This window comes from Mobula hypostoma, chromosome 4, assembly GCF_963921235.1.
Source record: "Mobula hypostoma chromosome 4, sMobHyp1.1, whole genome shotgun sequence".
Classification (NCBI taxonomy): Eukaryota; Metazoa; Chordata; class Chondrichthyes; order Myliobatiformes; family Myliobatidae; genus Mobula; species Mobula hypostoma.
The window spans coordinates 25,971,608-25,991,482 of record NC_086100.1 but is presented as its reverse complement, the minus strand read 5'-3'; the positions used below and the strand labels follow the sequence as shown (position 1 = coordinate 25,991,482).

General features: G+C 41.0%; 1 protein-coding gene across 1 annotated transcript in view; it reads right to left on the bottom strand.

Moving 5' to 3' along the window:
* Positions 1-19,875, bottom strand: part of gk5 (glycerol kinase 5) — a 92,025-nt gene that overhangs the window by 12,407 nt on the left and 59,743 nt on the right. The window contains exons 6-11 of the mRNA XM_063045424.1: positions 15,184-15,259; positions 12,049-12,110; positions 11,767-11,840; positions 8,685-8,745; positions 5,825-5,951; positions 3,786-3,890 (exon numbers count right to left, since the gene is read on the bottom strand). Of these exons, the coding sequence (XP_062901494.1) occupies positions 3,786-3,890; positions 5,825-5,951; positions 8,685-8,745; positions 11,767-11,840; positions 12,049-12,110; positions 15,184-15,259 (505 nt within the window). The remainder of the gene's footprint in view (positions 1-3,785; positions 3,891-5,824; positions 5,952-8,684; positions 8,746-11,766; positions 11,841-12,048; positions 12,111-15,183; positions 15,260-19,875) is intronic.

Sequence of the window (19,875 nt, the reverse complement as noted above, 5' to 3'; positions counted from 1 at the left end):
CTGGTGCACCTGGATGAAACTCATGTGGTCACGGGGATAACGTACAAACGCCTTACAGCTTCAAGAATGGAGCCTGGGTTGCTGGTACTGTAAAGCATTGTGCTCACCACTACGATGTCTGCAGTATACCACTAGTTACAGGCCTCCAGTCAGAGAGTCAACCACTTACTACCAGCTCCAGGTTCTCCTGTGAAGCCAATGTCTAATCCAATTTACTACCTCATCTTGAATGCCTCTTTGGCTTCATTTAAAAAAAATTGTAACTTATAGTAATTTTTTGTCTTGAAAATACTACAACAAATTTCACGACATATGCTAGTGTTAACACACCAGTTTCTGAACAAGCGTTATTACGAAGTTTTTTTGATGCACAACAATGGTTTGGGAAGGAGCTCATTTTCAGATGGGAACACTGACCCCAAATATTTACATGGAAAATTTGTTTTCATAAAATGAAGAAACCAAATGAGTGGATGTGGATGTTCAGTCAGTGGACTTCAGAAACCATATCCAACAATATGATCTTTTAATGATGTAGCAAGATGCACTGAATTTTGTGCATTACCAGAAACCATAAGGTTATGAAAGATACAGAAGAGATTAATATCTCAAAGGTAGAAAGCAAACCACAGAAATAGATTAAAACTGGTTAGGAGCTACGGAGTAAAAGGTAGGATTGCCTATCAGTGGTTACAAATGGCTCTGTCCTGAAAAAAGATCCATGGAGTGTCAATGGGGTATGAAAAATGTGTTCACTCTTATAGATTGGAATCATCAAAAGAGCAGACACAATATTACCTACAACTGATGGAGAAATAGCGATAAAGTGCGGGTTGAATCTAATCTAGATGTATAAAATGGCGTATTATGACAGATATAATAAAAAGAAATAAAATGAGAGAAGTGTAGCTTTTGTGAAAAAGGAAAGACATTTGATGTATAGTATATAGAAGGCAGCACTCAGGTCAGTAATTTCAAAATATCAATGCATATGCATTTTATAGCAGAAGGAATTGCAAAAGCCATTGGAAATATACTACCTGGGAGTTCTGGAGATATTTATCTCCATTTGAAAAAAAAATTAGCATCCCCTGTGAAAGTCCAGGCATATTAAAACATAGAAACATAAAAAATAGGTGCAGGAGTAGGCCATTTGGCCCTTCAAGCCTGCACCGCCATTCAGTACGATCATGGCTGATCATCCAACTCAGAACCCTGTACCAGCCTTCCCTCCATACCCCCTGATCCCTTTAGCCACAAGGGCCATATCTAACTCCCTCTTAAATATAGCCAATGAACTGGCCTCAACTGTTTCCCGTGGCAGAGAATTCCACAGATTCACCACTCTCTGTGTGAAGAAGTTTTTCCTAATCTCGGTCCTAAAAGGCTTCCTCTTTATCCTCAAACTGTGACCCCTTGTTCTGGACTTCCCCAACATCGGGAACAATCTTCCTGCATCTAGCCTGTCCAATCCCTTTAGGATTTTATGCGTTTCAATCAGATCCCCCCTCAGCCTTCTAAATTCCAACGAGTATAAGCCCAGTTCATCCAGTCTTTCATCATATGAAAGTCCTGCCATCCCAGGAATCAAGCTGGTGAACCTTCTTTGTACTCCCTCTATGGCAAGGATGTCTTTCCTCAGATTAGGGGACCAAAACTGCACACAATACTCCAGGTGTGGTCTCACCAAGGCCTTGTACAACTGCAGTAGTACCTCCCTGCTCCCGTACTCGAATCCTCTTGCTATAAATGCCAGCATACCATTCTCCTTTTTCACCGCCTGCTGTACCTGCATGCCCACTTTCAATGACTGGTGTATAATGACACCCAGGTCTCGTTGCACCTCTCCTTTTTCTAATCGGCCACCATTCAGATAATAATCTGTTTTCCTGTTCTTGCCACCAAAGTGGATAACTTCACATTTATCCACATTAAATTGCATCTGCCATGAATTTGCCCAGTCACCTAACCTATCCAAGTCACCCTGCATCCTCTTAGCATCCTCCTCACAGCTAACACTTCCGCCCAGATTCGTGTCATCCACAAACTTGGAGATGCTGCATTTAATTCCCTCATCCAAGTCATTAATATATGTTGTAAACAACTGGGTTCCCAGCACTGAGCCTTGCGGTACCCCACTAGTCACTGCCTGCCAGTCTGAAAAGGTCCCGTTTATTCCCACTCTTTGCTTCCTGTCTGCCAACCAATTCTCTATCCACATCAATACCTTACCCCCAATACCGTGTGCTTTAAGTTTGCACACTAATCTCCTGTGTGGGACCTTGTCAAAAGCCTTTTGAAAATCCAAATATACCACATCCATTGGTTCTCCCCTATCCACTCTACTAGTTACATCCTCAAAAAATTCTATGAGATTCGTCAGACATGATTTTCTTTTCACAAATCCATGCTGACTTTGTCCGATGATTTCACCGCTTTCCAAATGTGCTGTTATCACATCTTTGATAACTGACTCTAGAAGTTTCCCCACCACCGATGATAGGCTAACCGGTCTATAATTCCCTAGTTTCTCTCTCCCTCCTTTTTTAAAAAAGTGGGGTTACATTAGCCACCCTCTAATCCTCAGGGACTAGTCCAGAATCTAAAGAGTTTTGAAAAATTATCACTAATGCATCCACTATTTCTTGGGCTACTTCCTTATTCTCTTGGGAAAAGCATTTTGTGTACATACACTTTCAAAAAGTCAATTGTAAGATTCAATGCAGGAGCAGGGAGGTGAGAAAGGTGTATAGGTAGGACTGCAAATTGGATTCAGGAAGATGATATGGAGAGGTAGGTCATTTTCTCCACGGAGAAGTAATAGCAAGTACATTTACAAATGATTGGGCTGGAGATCAATGTGTAGTTTGAGAAGTCAGAACACTGAAAGGGACAAATAGGGAGATCATTTTTTAAAAATGGTCACCAAGATAATGCCCAATATGAAAATACATAAATAAAATGAATGATTTTTTAAATGTATGTTTTAAAAAAATATAATTCTGTACATTTAGGAGTACAAACAATAGGGTGTAAGAGAAACAAGGATAATGCATTCGGTACATGGTAGAAAATCATCAGTGGAGATGTGTTATTGATGCAATGATGGCAAAGCTACTAGCACCTGATGTTGCAACTTTGAAAAACTGACAGCAATAATAGCTCATTCTGAATTCAAGTCAAATATCAATCATCCCCAGTCCTGTTGACACAATTGCAGAAGTACAGAGTATCAAATATCAATGTGGAGAATCCCAAACTGCTATTGGAGAAGAAGGTGGTTCTCACTTATCTGAACTAACATACACCTTACAATCTTTACACCAAATGCTGAATATCTGTCATTGACTTGGTACGTGTAGGAACTAGTGAGGAAGAAAAAATGTCACACATGTACAAGACTGATTCTACATCAAAAATAATTCATTGGAAGGAAAACCTTCTGAATTAACAATTAGAAAAAAATGCCGCTGTGGATGAGGCTCCTCGTCCTGCATTTAACTCTTGAAATAAATAAAATGAACTGAGGAATCCAGGAGATTGAGGTATTTCCCTGCATGCACATGCCTCAACTTGACGTAAGAATATTCACAAGCCAAATGATAGAAGTGGAAGCACAAAGACTCCTCTTACATTAAAATCGCCAATATTTATTGATCCACTAGATGCTTAAACAACAAATTTCATAGACTTAAAAACAATTGTACCGAGAGTATAACAAAGTTAAAGCAAACAGTCTTCCCTCCAAAAAACAAAAATGCACACACAGCAATGTAGCTCCTTACCTAGTTGTTGTGCCCATTGGATCACTTTACCCGTATCAGCAGCATTTCCTTCTGCAATATATGTTACTTCAGATCCAATTTTCCAGCCAACCAATGGATAAAGTCCTGTATTAATAAAGTAAAACATCAGGGTGCCTGTTTCAGTTTCTTCCCATTCAGTAACGTGGTACTCCAGATTCATATTATACGTGGCTGGCCAGTATTCAGATTCATTTACTTATCACATGTACATTGAAACATACAGTGAAAGGCATCGTTTACATTAACAACCAACAAAACCTAACAACGTGATGGGGGCAGCCTGGAAGGGTCGCCACACATTCTGCACTGACATAGCATACAACCACCAACTCCAAGTTCTTAAACTACTTCAAGGAAGTTCAGCTGAATTCTCGCGGTCGTTTCAATGTCCAATCAGAATGGCTACCATTGAAGTGGATGCAACGAACATTAGTCATGCACACTCAGACCAGGAAAGAAATAAAGAAGTGTCTCCAGGTAATGCAGAGGAAAAAAAATAGACAAATAGAAACACAGAAAACCTACAGTACAATACAGTCCCTGCGGCCCACAAAGTTGTGCCGAAATGAAAAATAAATACAAAATTTCAGAAGTTTTTAAGCCCAAATTATTTTAGATCCATTCAAATTTAGTAAAATTACCTGAGGGATAGAAAAAAAACCCTGAAAGAATGAAAATTGAGTTGGATATTTAAAACAGGGGAGATCATAAGACACAAGATGCTGTCCAAGTCGCATGCCATTTTGGATAATGTCTCCCATCCACTATGTAATGTATTGGTTAGGCACAGGAGTACATTCAGCCAGAGACTCATTCCACCGAGATGCAACACTGAGCGTCATAGGAAGTCATTCCTGCCTGTGGCCATCAAACTTTACAACTCCTCCCTTGGAGGGTCAGACACCCTGAGCCAATAGGATGGTCCTGGACTTATTTCCATCTAGCATAATTTACACATTATTATTATTTAATTATTTATGGTTTTATATTGCTATATTTATACTCTATTCTTGGTTGGTGCAACTGTAACAAAACCCAATTTCCCTCAGGATCAATAAAGTATGTCTGAGCCAATAGGCTGGTCCTGGATTTATTTCCTGGCATAATTTACATATTACTATTTAACTATTTATGGTGCAACTGTAATGAAAACCAATTTCCCCCAGGATCAATGAAGTATGACTATGACTATCTATAACCCTGGCTAGAGAAGAGAACAAGTGGAAAATACAAATTTATTTATTTATTTATTTAGGAAAACACAGAAGGAGAAGCAAGTCTATAAGGGCTAACAAAAGTTGGAGTTGTATTTGATGAAAAGATGAGGCATATAAAATTGACAGAAAAAGTGGATTGGAGCAGTTTAAAATTCTGCAAACACACACACACACACACACACACACACACACACACACACACACACACACACGAGTTTGATGAAGAGAAATGACAAAAGAGAATTGTAAAACTCCTAGGTAAAAGAGAAAAAGATTGAAAACATAAATCCAAGCATTTGACATTAAGAAATGGAAGAAAATATCAATGAGAACGAAGGAATAGCACCTCAGTGAATGAATTCTAAGTGGTAGGAACGAAGACTGGAATGGTGGCTCAAAACACAGGATCACAAGGCGGCTGAGAAGGTTTGCATTCTCAACCTGCTCCATCGCCAGCACAGACCTCCCCACCACTGAGGCGATCTTCAAGAGGCAGCAGCCACCAATAAGGACCCTCTCCATCTAGGACAAGCCCTTTTCTCATTACCAGCATCAGGGGCGTAGTACAGATGACCGAAGGCCTACACTCAATGATTTAGAAACAACTTCTTCCCTATCGCCAGATTTCTGAAAGGACCACGAACCAGTAAACGCTACTTCATTTTTTTTTTGGCACTACTCTTTGTAATTTCTACATCTTATATCTTAACATTATGCTGCTGCTGCAAATTTCACATCATTGGCCAGTGCTACTAAATCTGATGCTGAGTGTACAGCTGTGACTGAAGTACGACTGCGTACCTGTTACAGATGTATGAGGTTTAGTTCCAGTATTGATGGACATGAAAGTGCCAGTTCCCATAGTGAGCTTCACATCACCTGGTTCAAAGCAGCACTCCCCGAACATGGCTGCTTGCTGATCTGCCGCCTGGCAAAGGAGAAAACGCATTAGACGTGCCCACGCTGCTGTGAGACTACTTGTCACTTTAACACCCCTAACTCTGTACGTTCACAGCACTCCTTTTCCCTTTATGTTCACAAGGGGCAAACGGGAGAAACTCACGGGGAGAAACTAATGTTTGGTCTCCTCCATGAACTGCACAAGTCAGGTACCCATTTCCTTCTATCTGCATGTTTGGTTGGAATGAAATCAATGGCATCAATTAAATGTAAACCCATTTGGGGGAGGGGAGGGAGGGAACGTCGACTCAGACCATGAGAGGCCTGCGTCGGGCATTTTCATGCCTTACAAGGCGCAGATTGGAAGTCTGTGTGGGGCACCACTCCTCACACAGACTAGAGCAATGTGTGATTAAGTGCCTTGCTCAAGGGCACAAACACGCTGCCATAGCTGAGGCTCGAACTAGTGACCTTGAGATAAATAGACGAATGACTTAACTATTTGGTCACATGCCCAACACAAAACCTATTTGACTGGCAGCCATCAATAGCATATAGTTATTACTGGTGATCAAAGATCAGTGTCTACCTGGTTAATCTTCCTCTTACCCACTCCATAGAAATAATTTCCATTCATTGGACTATACACAGGCAGTACAAGGAGAGAAGTTCCCCTCCCTAACCCGCCCCCCCAACCCCGCAGGGTAATTTCTGATTTTCTCTCAGAAACCAACCATTCAATGCGAAAGGAAAAGACACAAAATAAGCTGGTGGCTCAGAACCACAAACCGATCTCAATCAGCATCAATGGAGGGAAAAGGCACGTCGACATTTAGATTGAGACCCTGAGAGGGAACAGGAAAAGCTGTCAACGCGTACCAGTACAAAGGGAGTGGAATAGAGGCTCTAGGTGACAGGTGGAACCAGAGAGATGCAATCCAGGTGAAAAAGTTGGGGGTGGGACAGAGGCCAGCATGCACAGTTTCTTTTGTCTGACTCAGAAGGCGACAGCTGAATGTAATCATTTAATTCCCTCCACAGATAATCTAACTCCACCATGGGCAGTGCCAAGAATGGTTGTGAAAGGAGGACGGCTGGGCACGGGGCTAGTGACTATGTCCTGTAAAAACCTGGAGATACAGGTACACCAATAGAAGCTCCAAAGACCTCACCCCTGGGAGAGGACACACCAGGGAACAATTTGAATGATTGGCCCAGGGCGCAGGTGAGCTAGTGTCGGTGGCCTATTCCCCAGTAGGGGTGATGGGTTTAAAGACAAAGGGTAATCCAAACATTGAAATAAGACTACAATTTCCAAACAAGCATTTCATTGAAGGAATAAAGTCTCCTGAAAATTATCAATGAGTCTAAAATTCGTAACATTGCGAACTGATAGTTACAATGCAATGTAACAACATCAAAAGAGAGGCCATATAACACAGCAAAAAAACATAGTGGGAAGTTTGAGGTTTGGGAAACTTTCAAAAAGCAACAAAGTCAACTAAAAAGCCACAAGGTGAGAAAAGATGAGCTAGCCAATAATGTAAAAGAAGATAACAGTTTTTTTTCCAGATACATAAAGGGTAAAAGAGATGAGAGTGAATATCAGATCACTAGAAAATGACACTGGAGAGATAGCAATGGGAGGGGAGGGGTGGATAAAGAAATAGTGAACAAACTTAGTAAGTATTTTGCATCAGTCTTCACTGTGGAAGAAACTAGCAGTATGCCAGAAATTTGTGTGTGTCAGGGGCAGAAGTGAGTGTAGTTGCAATTACCAAGGAGAAGATGATTGGGAAACAAAGATTTTAAGGTAGATAAGTCACCTGGAACAGACTGACTTCATCCCAAGATTCTGAAACAGATAGCTAAAGAGATTGTGGAGGCATTAGTAATGATCTTTCAAGAATTACTTGCTTCTGGAGGACTGGAAAATTGTAAATGTCACTCTCTTAAACAAGGGAGGGAGGCAGAAGAAAGGAAATTGCGTCCTGCCAAAGGGTTTCGGCCCAAAACATCGACTGTACTCTTTTCTTAGATGCTGCCTGGCCTGCTGGGCTCCCCCAGCATTTTGTACGTGTTGCTCGGGTTTCCAGCATCTGCAGATTTTCTCTTCTTTGAAATTATAGGTCTGTTAGCCCAGCTTAGTGGTTAGGAAGACGTTGGAGTCAATTATTAAGTGTGAGGTTTCAGGGTACTTGGAGGTACGTGACAAACAAATCTGTTGGAGTTCTTTGAGCAAGTCATTGGATATATTTAAAGCAGAGGTTGATAGGCTTTAATTGTAAGGGCATCAAATATTACGGGGAGAAGGCAGGAGAATGGGATTGAGCGGAATAATAAATCAGGCAAGATCAGGTGGAGCAGACGCGATGGGCCAAACTCTACTCCTGTGTCTGACGGCCTTTCACCAGGACTCCATGAAGTTACCAGAGAAAAAGATGCAAGTGCTGCAAATCTGAAACAAAAATGGGAATGCCAAAACCTCTCATCAACAGAAAGAGAACAGAGTCAACGTCGCGGATTTTTTCTCATGTATCAATTAATTATGCTAGCTCAAGGTGTCAGATGTAATGACAACACAGGATCTCTGACAGGAAACTGGTTCAAGACTCAGTGATAATTTTCAAATTGATTTGAAAAACTGTCACAATGAACTCCCAAGTAATCAGAATACTTAGCACTGATAACTGGATTAAATGCTAGCACTCCAGAGCCAATAGAAACACTACTTGAGTATTAAACATATATCTGTACTCACCAAAGCCATTATTGGAATAGGAGTACCAAATATACTTCGATCAGTATAACCAAATTTGCAGCTAAAATATTGGAAGCAGAAGTACATTAATTTAAGTCGGGAATTATATTATACAAGTATATAATGCTTTAATATCAAGTTAAAAATCGGTGTCAGGCTTTTTCTTCAAAGCATCTTATCTACATAAATTTCAGTCAAGAAAGTATAAACAGCCATCTTGGATCACAAGAGCACAAAGACAAAGGAGCAGAAGCAGGCCATTCGGCCCATCGAGTCTGCTCTGCCACTCCACCATGAGCTAAACTATTCTCCCACCTAGTTCCTGTTTCTGGCTTTTTCCCCATATTCCTTGATACCCTGACTAATTAGATACTTATCAATCTCCTCCTTAAACACCCTCAATAATATGATGTTGAATATGATGTTGAGGCATCGACAGAAAAAGGTGCAAAACAATGAGGACGAGATGAGTTCAATAGGTAAAAGGTCTGATGGAGACCTTTTAAATGAACAAAAAGGTCAGGTGGCAAAACTAATACGAGCAGATAGTGGGGTGTTGGAAAGGTGGCTACTCCTTGAGAGGCAATGGCAGAACGAATATAACGAGGATTACTGGGGATATTATTTACATCTCCAAATAGTAAGAGTCATCAGCAACAAATCTCCAAAGAAACATTATGGCAATTTGTTCAAATGGAGTCGACCTTAATGTCAAATAAAATGGTAGCTGAAATAATGTCAAAGTAAAAAAAAAGGAAGATGTTTAAGTGTGATTAGGGGATCTGCCTTGAGGAAAATGTTGACAGGGTGGCTAGAAGAGGCATTGCTGGATCTGGTGCTGGGGTATGTGTAAGACTGTGAGAGAACACCTGGGTAAGTTTGATCCACAGAAAGTGGTACCTTAGGTTAGTAATAGAGGAAGACAAAGAACAATCCAAATTCGACTTCTGAACAGCATCAGGACAGGATGAGCAAGGATCTAGCAGGGGAAAATAGAACCAAAATCTGACAAGGGGAGAAAAGTCACCGGGGATAGAAGGAAGATGCAAGGAAGAAAAGTCAGCGAATTTCATTTCCAAGTGCTTGCTGAGCGGTGTCACATCAGCAACCTTGCATCAGTAATACCAACATATTGAGGCAATTATGAAGGTGGCATGCCAGTGGATATATTCGGAGCTTGAGGAGATTTGGTGTGTCAAAGACGCTTGCAAATTTCTACAGATGTATCATGGAGAGCATTATGACAGGTTGCATCATGCCTGGAATAGGTTGTAAACTCAGCCAGCTCCATCATGGGCACCAAGTCTTCCTGCCATTGAGGACATCTTCAAAAGGCAATAGCCTCAAAAAGGCACTAGCCATCACTAAGGGAGCCCCACCACCCAGACGTGCCCCCTTCTCATTACTACCTTCAAGGAGCATGTAGACACACACTCAACGTTTTAAGAACAGCTTCTTCTCCTCTGAGCTGGCTGGTAGCGTAGTGGCATTAACGCCGGACTTCAGAGCGAAGGCTCCCAAGTTCGAACCCAGCCGGCTCCCCAGGCACACTTTCCATCTGTGCTGGGTTGAGCGTTGAGCTAGCAACTCGACCTCGTAAAAAAAGAAATTGCCTGCTACAGAAACATCAACAGCAAAAAAAGTTGATGGCCAATGCTCTCTCGTGAGTTTAAAGGCAATTTCTCTCTTTTCTTTCTCTTCTCCTCTGCATCAGATCTCTCAATGGCCCATGAACCAATAAACGCTACTCTTCTCTCTTTGCCCTATTTTTTCCCTGTATTCTTACTGTAATTTTCATGTATTGCACTGAACTGCTGCCGCAAAACAACAAAATTCATGACATGGCAGTGATAATAAACTTGATTCTGATTCAAGAATTTGACATCTACACAGCATCCATGATCAGGGCCCACCACCACCCCAGGCCATGCTCGCGTCTCGCTGCTGCTATCGGGAAGGTGGTACTGGAGCCTCAGGACTCACACCACCAGGTTCAGGAACAGTTATTATCCCTGAACCATCCGGATCTTGAACCAAATCATTGAAATGCTCCCAAAACCCATGGACTTACTTTCCAAGACTCTTTGTCTCATCTTCTCAATATTTCTTGATCATTTATTTATTATTGTTATTTCTTCTTGTATTTGCACACGGGTTGAATGTCCAAGTTGATGTGGTCTTTCAATGTTTCTATTACGGCTATATTTCTATTATGGATTTATTGAGTATGAATCTCGGGGTGTACATGGTGACATATATGTCATTTAATAATAAGTTTACTTTGAACTTTGGATGATGTAGACACAAGGGATAAAGAACACCATTTCAGATTTTCACATGTACTCTAATAGAATTAGATGCCTTGCTCATCTTTCCCCGAACCAACTGTTGTACATTCTTGGATTATACAGTATCTTTAAAACTGGGAAAGGCCAAATTCAACTAAGCCCTCAGTTTCAATTAGCTTACAAGTCATTCCAAGAGAAAAACACTTAAATCTACAAGAAAAATGTTGCAAGTTGCATTAACTTTAGTAATGGAAATACAAACAAATTGTTTGAGGACATCAAAACTGATAACGAGACCAAATGCCAGAATATAGAATTAATCCTAATCTAATGTTGTACTGTTCAGCTTGTATATTCGTAACAGATCACACAATCTCATACATCATTGTCCTGAATCTCAATTTTTTAAAATAGGTAAACACATTTTCCACATTCACCAAGGCAACATGCCTCACTGGTGTTTAATAATTAATCTGCCCATCTGTGAAGTCTTTCAGGGGAAAAAATGAAATTATGGTTTCAATACATTAAATTAATTTAATAAACTCAGTACAGATCACCAGCCCATATCTGAAGCCCTTCAACTGACAATGTTGAATTTGCCCCTTATTACCCAGCGGGTCAGAATTTATAGCATCTTTAATTCTCCAGCCACAGGGTTCAGGGAAAGGTGCCCAAAGATCAAAGTTTCATGCATATTTTCACCATTGATTCAATGCCAAACAATTATTTTAACTACGCTGTAATTTATCAGCATGGCACAATGAACGTGATTTAGAAATGAAAATGCTTACCTAGTATCCTTTACTGGAGGGAGAATAGAAAGAGGCACTGAGAGGAGGTTTGCAAGGAATCCACTCCAGCACAACTGAAAAGATAACCATTAATTACTGCTAATTTGCAATAGTAATACCGCGATGCTGCCATAAATTAGGCTTTAAATGGTAAAGACTCAAAACATTACAATTACTGTGTTGCTTTTCTGAAAAGAAAAAAAAACAGGTGCACATTGTCCAAAATTCCTAATAATATCCAAAACACACATGAATAGCAACAATAAACAGGAATTAAATTACCTGATATGGATCAAACATTGCTGTGGTACTTGCATTCGAATAATCTGTTGCGAATACAGCACCTACATTTAAAGAATAACATGGGTAACAATGTAGAAGTGACCGAAATTAAAATACTTAAGTCTAAATGAGGAAGATTGAGGTTAGATAACAGATCTAAATCATCCAGAAAAATCATACATTCCCACTCTGCTATTTCCAATTTTCTTTCCACTTCCAAGACTACCTTTCCTAAAATACTATTTCCGATGGGGACCACACTTCATACAAGAGCACTCTAAACCAGTGTCCCCTTGCCCGAATAGATTAGAATCCTGGATGAAGCCTCCCATTTCCTTTTATACCTATATTAACAAGCTAGTCTTTAATGAGAAATTTAATATCAGAGATTACTTCTGACTCCTTTAGAATTAGGAAACAATAAAGTAAAAGGATTTACAATATCACAACTGTTGAAAAGAGAGAGAGTACCCGTAACAATTAATAGGCAGTGAAAACCATCTTGGGTAAGAGTGGGCAAAGGCATAAAATGTGGTAACAGAAGGGCACAATGACCAAAAGCAATTATATCCATCTTTTGCACACCTTGTAAGTGTTCTGCCTTTTAATCCGATCAACTTCATCTTGAGATGCCAAGTTTGGGGGGGTGGGGCAGGGGGAGGCGGTGAAATCAGACATCTCAGACTGCTGCCGTCAGTTGAACAAGTTGAACACTGGACTCACGGATATTTATACACCGGGTCATCCCCTTCTGTCGAGCAGTTGGCCACTTTGCCCATTGTTTGTGAGGGTTCCATTGAAAGGGGTGTCTTCGAGAAAGGTGGGAACCTGGGCCAGTCACTGTGTGGTCGTTGTTGAGGTACCTGTTGCTCCCACTGGATAAGGCCCATGGTTCACTGAAGCAGTCAATGCGTGTTTAATCTCACCGTGGCCATCGGCAGTCTATCATTTCCCAGAATAGCCAGTGAAAACAAACTTGGAGGGCTATGTCTATGTGAACAAAGATGCAAGACTTTTCACATCTCACAGAGGATGACAAAACTGCAGTGAGTGGCAGTGGAATGCTCATTCAGTAGTGACACAGTAACAAGATTGAAATATGTGAAACTAGAACTAACCTTGTGACTTGGCATTCAGAAAATGCAGTGAAGCGCCATTCAGAGTGCGGATAAAGGAACATGCAATACAACAGGCGGGAACTTTCCAGACTGTTCAGTCATGGCTTGGGCGAGGGAAGTCAGTACTGTACAACCACATGATGGCAAGTAAACAGGGAAAGAAAGTGGTTCAAGTTCAATGCAGACAACTATGGGGTCTTTCACTCTGGATCCAACATTGTGATGGTGTGGATTTTATTTTTAAAGATGTAAAAGGAAGAAAGAAATCGGGGGGGGGCAAGATAGAATGCAAGTGCACAAAAAGTCAAATAAAACCATAAACACCAATCAAAATGCTGACCATTTGGGGGAGCAGACTGAAATTGTATTTTATTCTTAAGAGTCTTAGAGGGACCCAGGGATGAATGCACTGGGCATGGAAGGGATACAGGGCAGATCCACTACGAACGACTGAAATGGACGAGCCACAGAACACAGAAACCTGGATTATGTTCTATTCAAGATAAGGATTGATACAACATTTAAAATTTGATCGGCTGAAGTTTGAGGACCTGCTCTGTCAAATGTGGGAACAGAGGTTTAACAACACCACACTGGAAACTAAAACATATTTTCTAGAGGAAATCCAGAAACATTTCCCTAAAAAAATATTCGAGGACAGTTGGAACTTAAGACTAGAATATTGAAAAGAGCAGTACAGGAACAGGCCCTCCAGCCCTTGAAATTGTACTGAACTAATTAAGCTAATGACACCCAATCCCTCCCGCCTGCATCTCCATCGTAAGTGCCTCTACCACTGTTCCTGGGCAGGTATCCATTAATCCATGTGGAAAACTTGCCCCACACATTTTGTTTGAACATTTCCTCTCTTAGCTTAAGCACCCCTCTAGTTACTTGGTCATTATGCAAGGATATCAAGGGATTCTGAAGCAAAGCCAGGTAAATGAAGGGATGACACACACCAGCTATGATTTAGTTAGGTGGCAGAGCAGGGTCAAGGTACTGATTGGTCAACCACATCCTCATTCCTACAACATCAATAAAAACGGATCATAGCCCTGTGAACAACCATTTATCATGAGAACTGAAAAAGCTCTTCCTTTAGATTTTTTTAAAAATCAGATTTCAAGTGACAGCCTCTATGCTACTCTAGTAGTCCATGGAAAGAGTTAGGCTACAGCGAATATCAGGTGGTTACTAATATGACAAACATTATTACCCAACAATAAGCTGAACAATCATGCTCGGAACAGAACTGATTTAGCTAATGACAGCCAGTTCCTACTGCCTGCACATATTCCTCCAACATAAGTGCTCTGAAGGCCAGAGAAAGGGACAGTACATGCAGATTTAAGTCCCTTAAAGTAATGGAACACGGAATTAACAATTGTCCCTTTTTTTTGTTTAAAACTTGATTCATTTTAGATGCTTTCTTTTTTTTTTAAAAAAAAGGGACTTAAGGGCTTGAACTGTTTCCTGGGACTTTCATTTGATAGATACAGTAAAACACTAATAATATTATACACTTAGGATTTTGACGTTGGATTGACAGATTTCTGGACCATTAGATGTTACCCCAATTAATAACTCATTCCTAATTCAGTTCTGAATGGTTACATGGTATTATAACACATTTTCAAGTAGAGCATCAAGTTGAAAGAGCACAAGGTGGGGCTAGGGTCTCAGAACCAGACACCCAAGTATTGTAATTTCTGAAGACTCAGGTAATGGGTTACTGGCATTTTACCATAATGAAGTATGGTTAGTGGCTTATGTGTTTTTTTTTATTGCTTGCTTTTTATGCCTTGAGAAATGAACCAATCAGAATGCTTCAATTCTTTCCAAGATCTGTGACAAATGCCAAGTGAATCTCTATTAAAGTTGTTTCTGTACAGAGCAGGAGGATGGTATTCAATCCGTAACTTAGACTGAGAAGCTTTAATCAATCACAATTTTGAATGAGGGCTTTGTTGTTCTTTTGGTGAAGCTAACGTTTAGTCTCCAAGGCAAGCCTTACCTTTTGTTAGTTTGTACAGTAACCATGTATCAATAGTCCCGAAGCAGCAGTTGCCGTCAGCCGCAGTCTCCTGAACCTGTAACAACACAACTTTATCAGAACACGTACAGATATCGGAGCCCTTGGCCCCAGAATGGCAAATAAACACAACTGGAGCTTCAGCAAGGCAAAATGATCTCCACAGCCGATTAGCTCATTGGATTCTCAGAGACAAGAACAAAATGCTCAATGTAGACTGTTTCTGGTCGAGGAAACCTTTCCCTCAAGTGGACAGCACGGAGTGCACAAGGTGGATCACTTACTGTAACCAAAATCTTCTTATGCTTATGTATAGATTTCCATAAATTATATTGTATTGCTTTATTTTCCTGTTAATGCCGGCAAGAAAATGAATATCAAGGTAGTACAGTACATGATAAGACGCACATAGTTTGACAATAAAGTTACTCTGATTTCACTGCTGCTGCATCTACACTCTATTGCCGTGTTGGGCGTATCAGACACCCTTTAAGTCTTGAGCTCATTGGATCCAAATGTTAACATGGTGCAGCCTTTTTCAACTCCTGAGTGCATTCCAGGGAAGGAAAATCTGCTATTGGTATCAATTAACTACTCAGTTATGCCCTCAACTTCACCTTCAGCCCGTTTTCCACTGCTGCCCTGACTTTGGGATGGAACACGTTGCAGTCTGCATTTCCAATGTAATAGGAGCCCTTTTGAAAGGGGCAGAAATAGTAAATGTAGAAAATACTCGTGTTAAGACAGACATTGTTAACCTTTCAAAATGATACCCTTTTCACAAGAAACAAAACATTACACATCTTTCTAAATACTTAGTATTTCTAACAGTTCTTCCTATTTGATTTCAATCGTGCACAACACTTTTCTTCAACGGCATATAAAAACAAAGCTTTAAGTGAATCTTCAAGTACTTTTTCATTATATTATCTTAAAATTATTAAGTTACCCCATTCTCACAGGCAAGTTTCCAGATTTTTCCAAATAATCTTTACAGGAATTGTCTGATGGAAACTACTGTAATCAACTGACTTCTAATAGATTCATAGGACACTACAGCACAAAGGCCTTTTGGCCCATCTAGTCTGTGCTGAACTATTACACTGCCTAGTCCCAAGGACCTGCACCGGGACCATACCCCTCCCATCCATGTATCAATCCAAATTTCTTTTAAATGTTGAAATCAAACCCACATCCAACACTTCCGACGGCAGCTCGTTCCACACTCTCACCACTCTCTGAGTGAAGCAGTTCCCTCTCATGTTCCCCTTAACATGTCACCTTTCATCCTTAACCTGTGACCTCTGGTTCCAGTCTCACCTAACATCAGAGGAAAAAGTCTGCTTGTAATTACCCTCTCTATGCCCCCTCATCATTTTGTATACCTCTTCCAAATCTCTTCTCATTCTCCTTTGCTCCAGGGAATAAACTCTTAACTTATTCAACCTTTCCATATAACTCGAGCCCTCGAGTCCCAGCAAATGGTTGTAAATTTTCTCTGCACTCTTTCAGTCTTATTGAAGAATCAAGATTGTTTCATGTCATTTCCAGTACACAAGTGTATAGGAGAACAAAATAATTCATGCACCGGATCCTAAGCAACACAAAAACACAGTAAGATTTTAAAAATACAGTATTAATATAAATACATAAAATAACTTGTATGAAACACCGCGGTTTCCTCAGTTGTGTAGGTCCAGAGAAGACGACCTGCGGCCCGGCCAAACTCATGAGATTGAGGTGCACTCTCACCCCAAACCCTGCCGTGTAATTTGCTATCCTGTTGCAAATTAATGATGCGAAGTAACAGACAGTACACTGTATACGATTAAAGGAATTATATTTATGAATCTTAACTAAAGGGTTAGTAAAGAAAAACAAAAAGGGCCCACTCTAATATAACAGTCAAATGCGCAGAAGTTGGAGCTCATCTTGAACTTCCCTGTCACTCACGCGCTGGGCCCTCATTAACATAAATGCCCACACCGCCTTCCGAACGTCGCTCGCAATCCATCTCAAACGGGTCTCCCACTGGATTGTACTATGACCGGTTCTCCCCAGCGTCTTCTCTCTTCACCTCCTCTCGAACAAAAGCCCCAAGCCCAACCTTAGTGTCCCTCACCAGAGAAACCTCCCCTCAGCTCTCCCATCCTCATTGCATGGCACACATTTCTCCTCATCCCTCATCTTCAACAATAACCCAAACAAGCTGAAAGCAGAACCGCCTGCCCTTACAGAACTGCCAAAATGAAATACATACAGCATAACAGTAAAAATACAAATCAGGGTACCATTACATGTAGATTATTCCTACGTCCATAAAGTGATGCTAGGCACAGGAAGGAATATCTGTACATAACGTCAGAATGACCCTGACAAAAAATAAAAAAGTAGTGGTGGTTGGGAATATGGAGCAGTGGGTGGAGGTGTGGATCAGCCTCACTGCTTGGAGAAAGTAATTGCTTTTGAATCTGATGGTCCTGGCATGGATGCTATACAGCCTCCTCTCTGATGGGAGTGGGACAAATGGTCCATGAGCAGGGTGGGTGGATCCTTGACAATGTTGGTGGCCTTTCTCCGGCACCTTTCTGTGTGTATATCCTTGATACTTTGGGCAGCTTTGGCTCCCCACTGTAGAGCCACAGTGCAGTTCCCATACCGTGCAGTGATGCAGCACATTAGGATGCTCCCTACTGAACACCCGTAGGAGGATGTGAGTACAGATCGCATAGCCTAGCTCTCTTCAGCCTCCTCATAAATAGAGACATCAGTGAGCTTGCTTTCCTGTATCTTAATATCTTTTCTGCAGGTAGGTGATCAGAAATGCACACAATATTCCAAATTAGGCCCCATCCATACCTTATACAACAAATGGACTCTCGGTTACTTGTTTCAGTAGCATCAAAGTCAGGAAACTTAGTCAGCAAATCCATGTGAAACTTGTGATAGGGGTTCCAGCTCAGAGAGAAGTTAAACAATAACGGATAATGAAATCTGAATGGTGGAAGCACACCATCAGCGGCATAAGGAGACCATAAAGTGGGGTATATACACAAGAGACTCTGCCGATGCTGGAAATCTTCAGTAACACAAGCAAGATGCTGGTGGAACTCAGCAAGTCAGGAGGGGTCCAGGCCCAAAACACCGATGGCTTATTACATAAGAACATAAGAAACAGGAGCGGGAGTAGGCCACCTGACCCGTCAAGCCTGATTCACCATTCAATAAGACCATGGCTGATCTGGCCACGGACTCATCTCCACCTACCTGCCTTATCCCCATACTACGCAAAAATCTATCCAACCTAGTCTTAAATATATTTACTGAAGTAGCCTCCACTGCTTCATTGGGCAGAGAATTCCACAGATTCACCACTCTCTGGAAAAAGTAATTCTTCCTCATCTCTGTCCTAAATCTACTCCCCCGAATCTTGAGGTTATGTCCCCTGGTTCTAGTCTCACCTACCAGTGGAAACAACTTTCCTGCCTCTATCTTATATATCATTTCCATAATTTTATATGTTTCTATAAGATCTCCTCTCGTTCTTCTGAATTCCAACGAGTACAGTCCCAGGCGACTCAATCTCTCCTCATAGTCTAACCCCGTCATCTCTGGAATCAACCTGGTGAATCTCCTCTGCACCACCTCCAAAGCCAGTATATCCTTCTTCAAGTAAGGAGACCAGAGCTGCATGCAGTACTCCAGGTACAGCCTCACCAGTACCCTGTACAGTTGCAGCATAAACTCTGCTCTTGAATTCAATCCCTCTGGCAATGAAGGCCAACATTCCATTTACCTTCTTGATAGCCTACTGCACATGCAAACCAAACTTCTGTGATTCATTCCCCTCCATAGTTGCTGCCTGACTTGCTGAGTTCCTCCAGCATTTTAGGTCAAGGGTCTTTAATCAGAACTGACTGCGGTCAAACTCTTAAGCTGCAGAGAAGGGATAGGGTGAAAAGAGCAAGAACGTGTATAATTGCATGGAGATGAGGAGAGACAATGATTCATCTGGTGACAGTAACAGCTGTAATAAAAGTGGCAAAGGTCTGTTAATCATACTGGTTAATCCCTGTATATTTAACTGGGTGATAAGTGAAAACAAAAGAGGAAGGAGAAAAAGGGAACACTACTCAAGATGCAACATACTGCAGGAACAAAACAGTGCAGAAGATGGAAACCTGAAATAAGAGAATAACACTGGATAACAAGAGAAAAAACAGAGCAAGATAGCATACTGATGACCTTTCATGGGAGCTGGCCTATTCTGACGCAAAGCTGGATTTTTGAATAAGGGTTGAGACAATTATATTAGATACATTAATGTATGTGTAACAGGTATCTGGATAACAGGAGTTTAGAGGAATATGGGCAAGTGCTGGGAGATGGATTAGCACTAAATACACACCTTGGTCAGCGTGGACAGGTATGGCCAAAGGTCCTTTATGGTGACTGTATAACTCTGAACTCTAAACTCTACTCAAAAACTTTGACAACCTGACAGTAACTGAGATTCAACATTCCCAATAATTGTACCCACAGTGGTGCTGGTGGAACATGAAACAATAACAATTCTCATGAGAAATTATCTTAAGGAGGACTCCATCATTGACAAGTGAAAGAAAAACTAGCAGTGGCAAAAGAAAACTGGAATTTGAAAACTTGAGTTAAAAA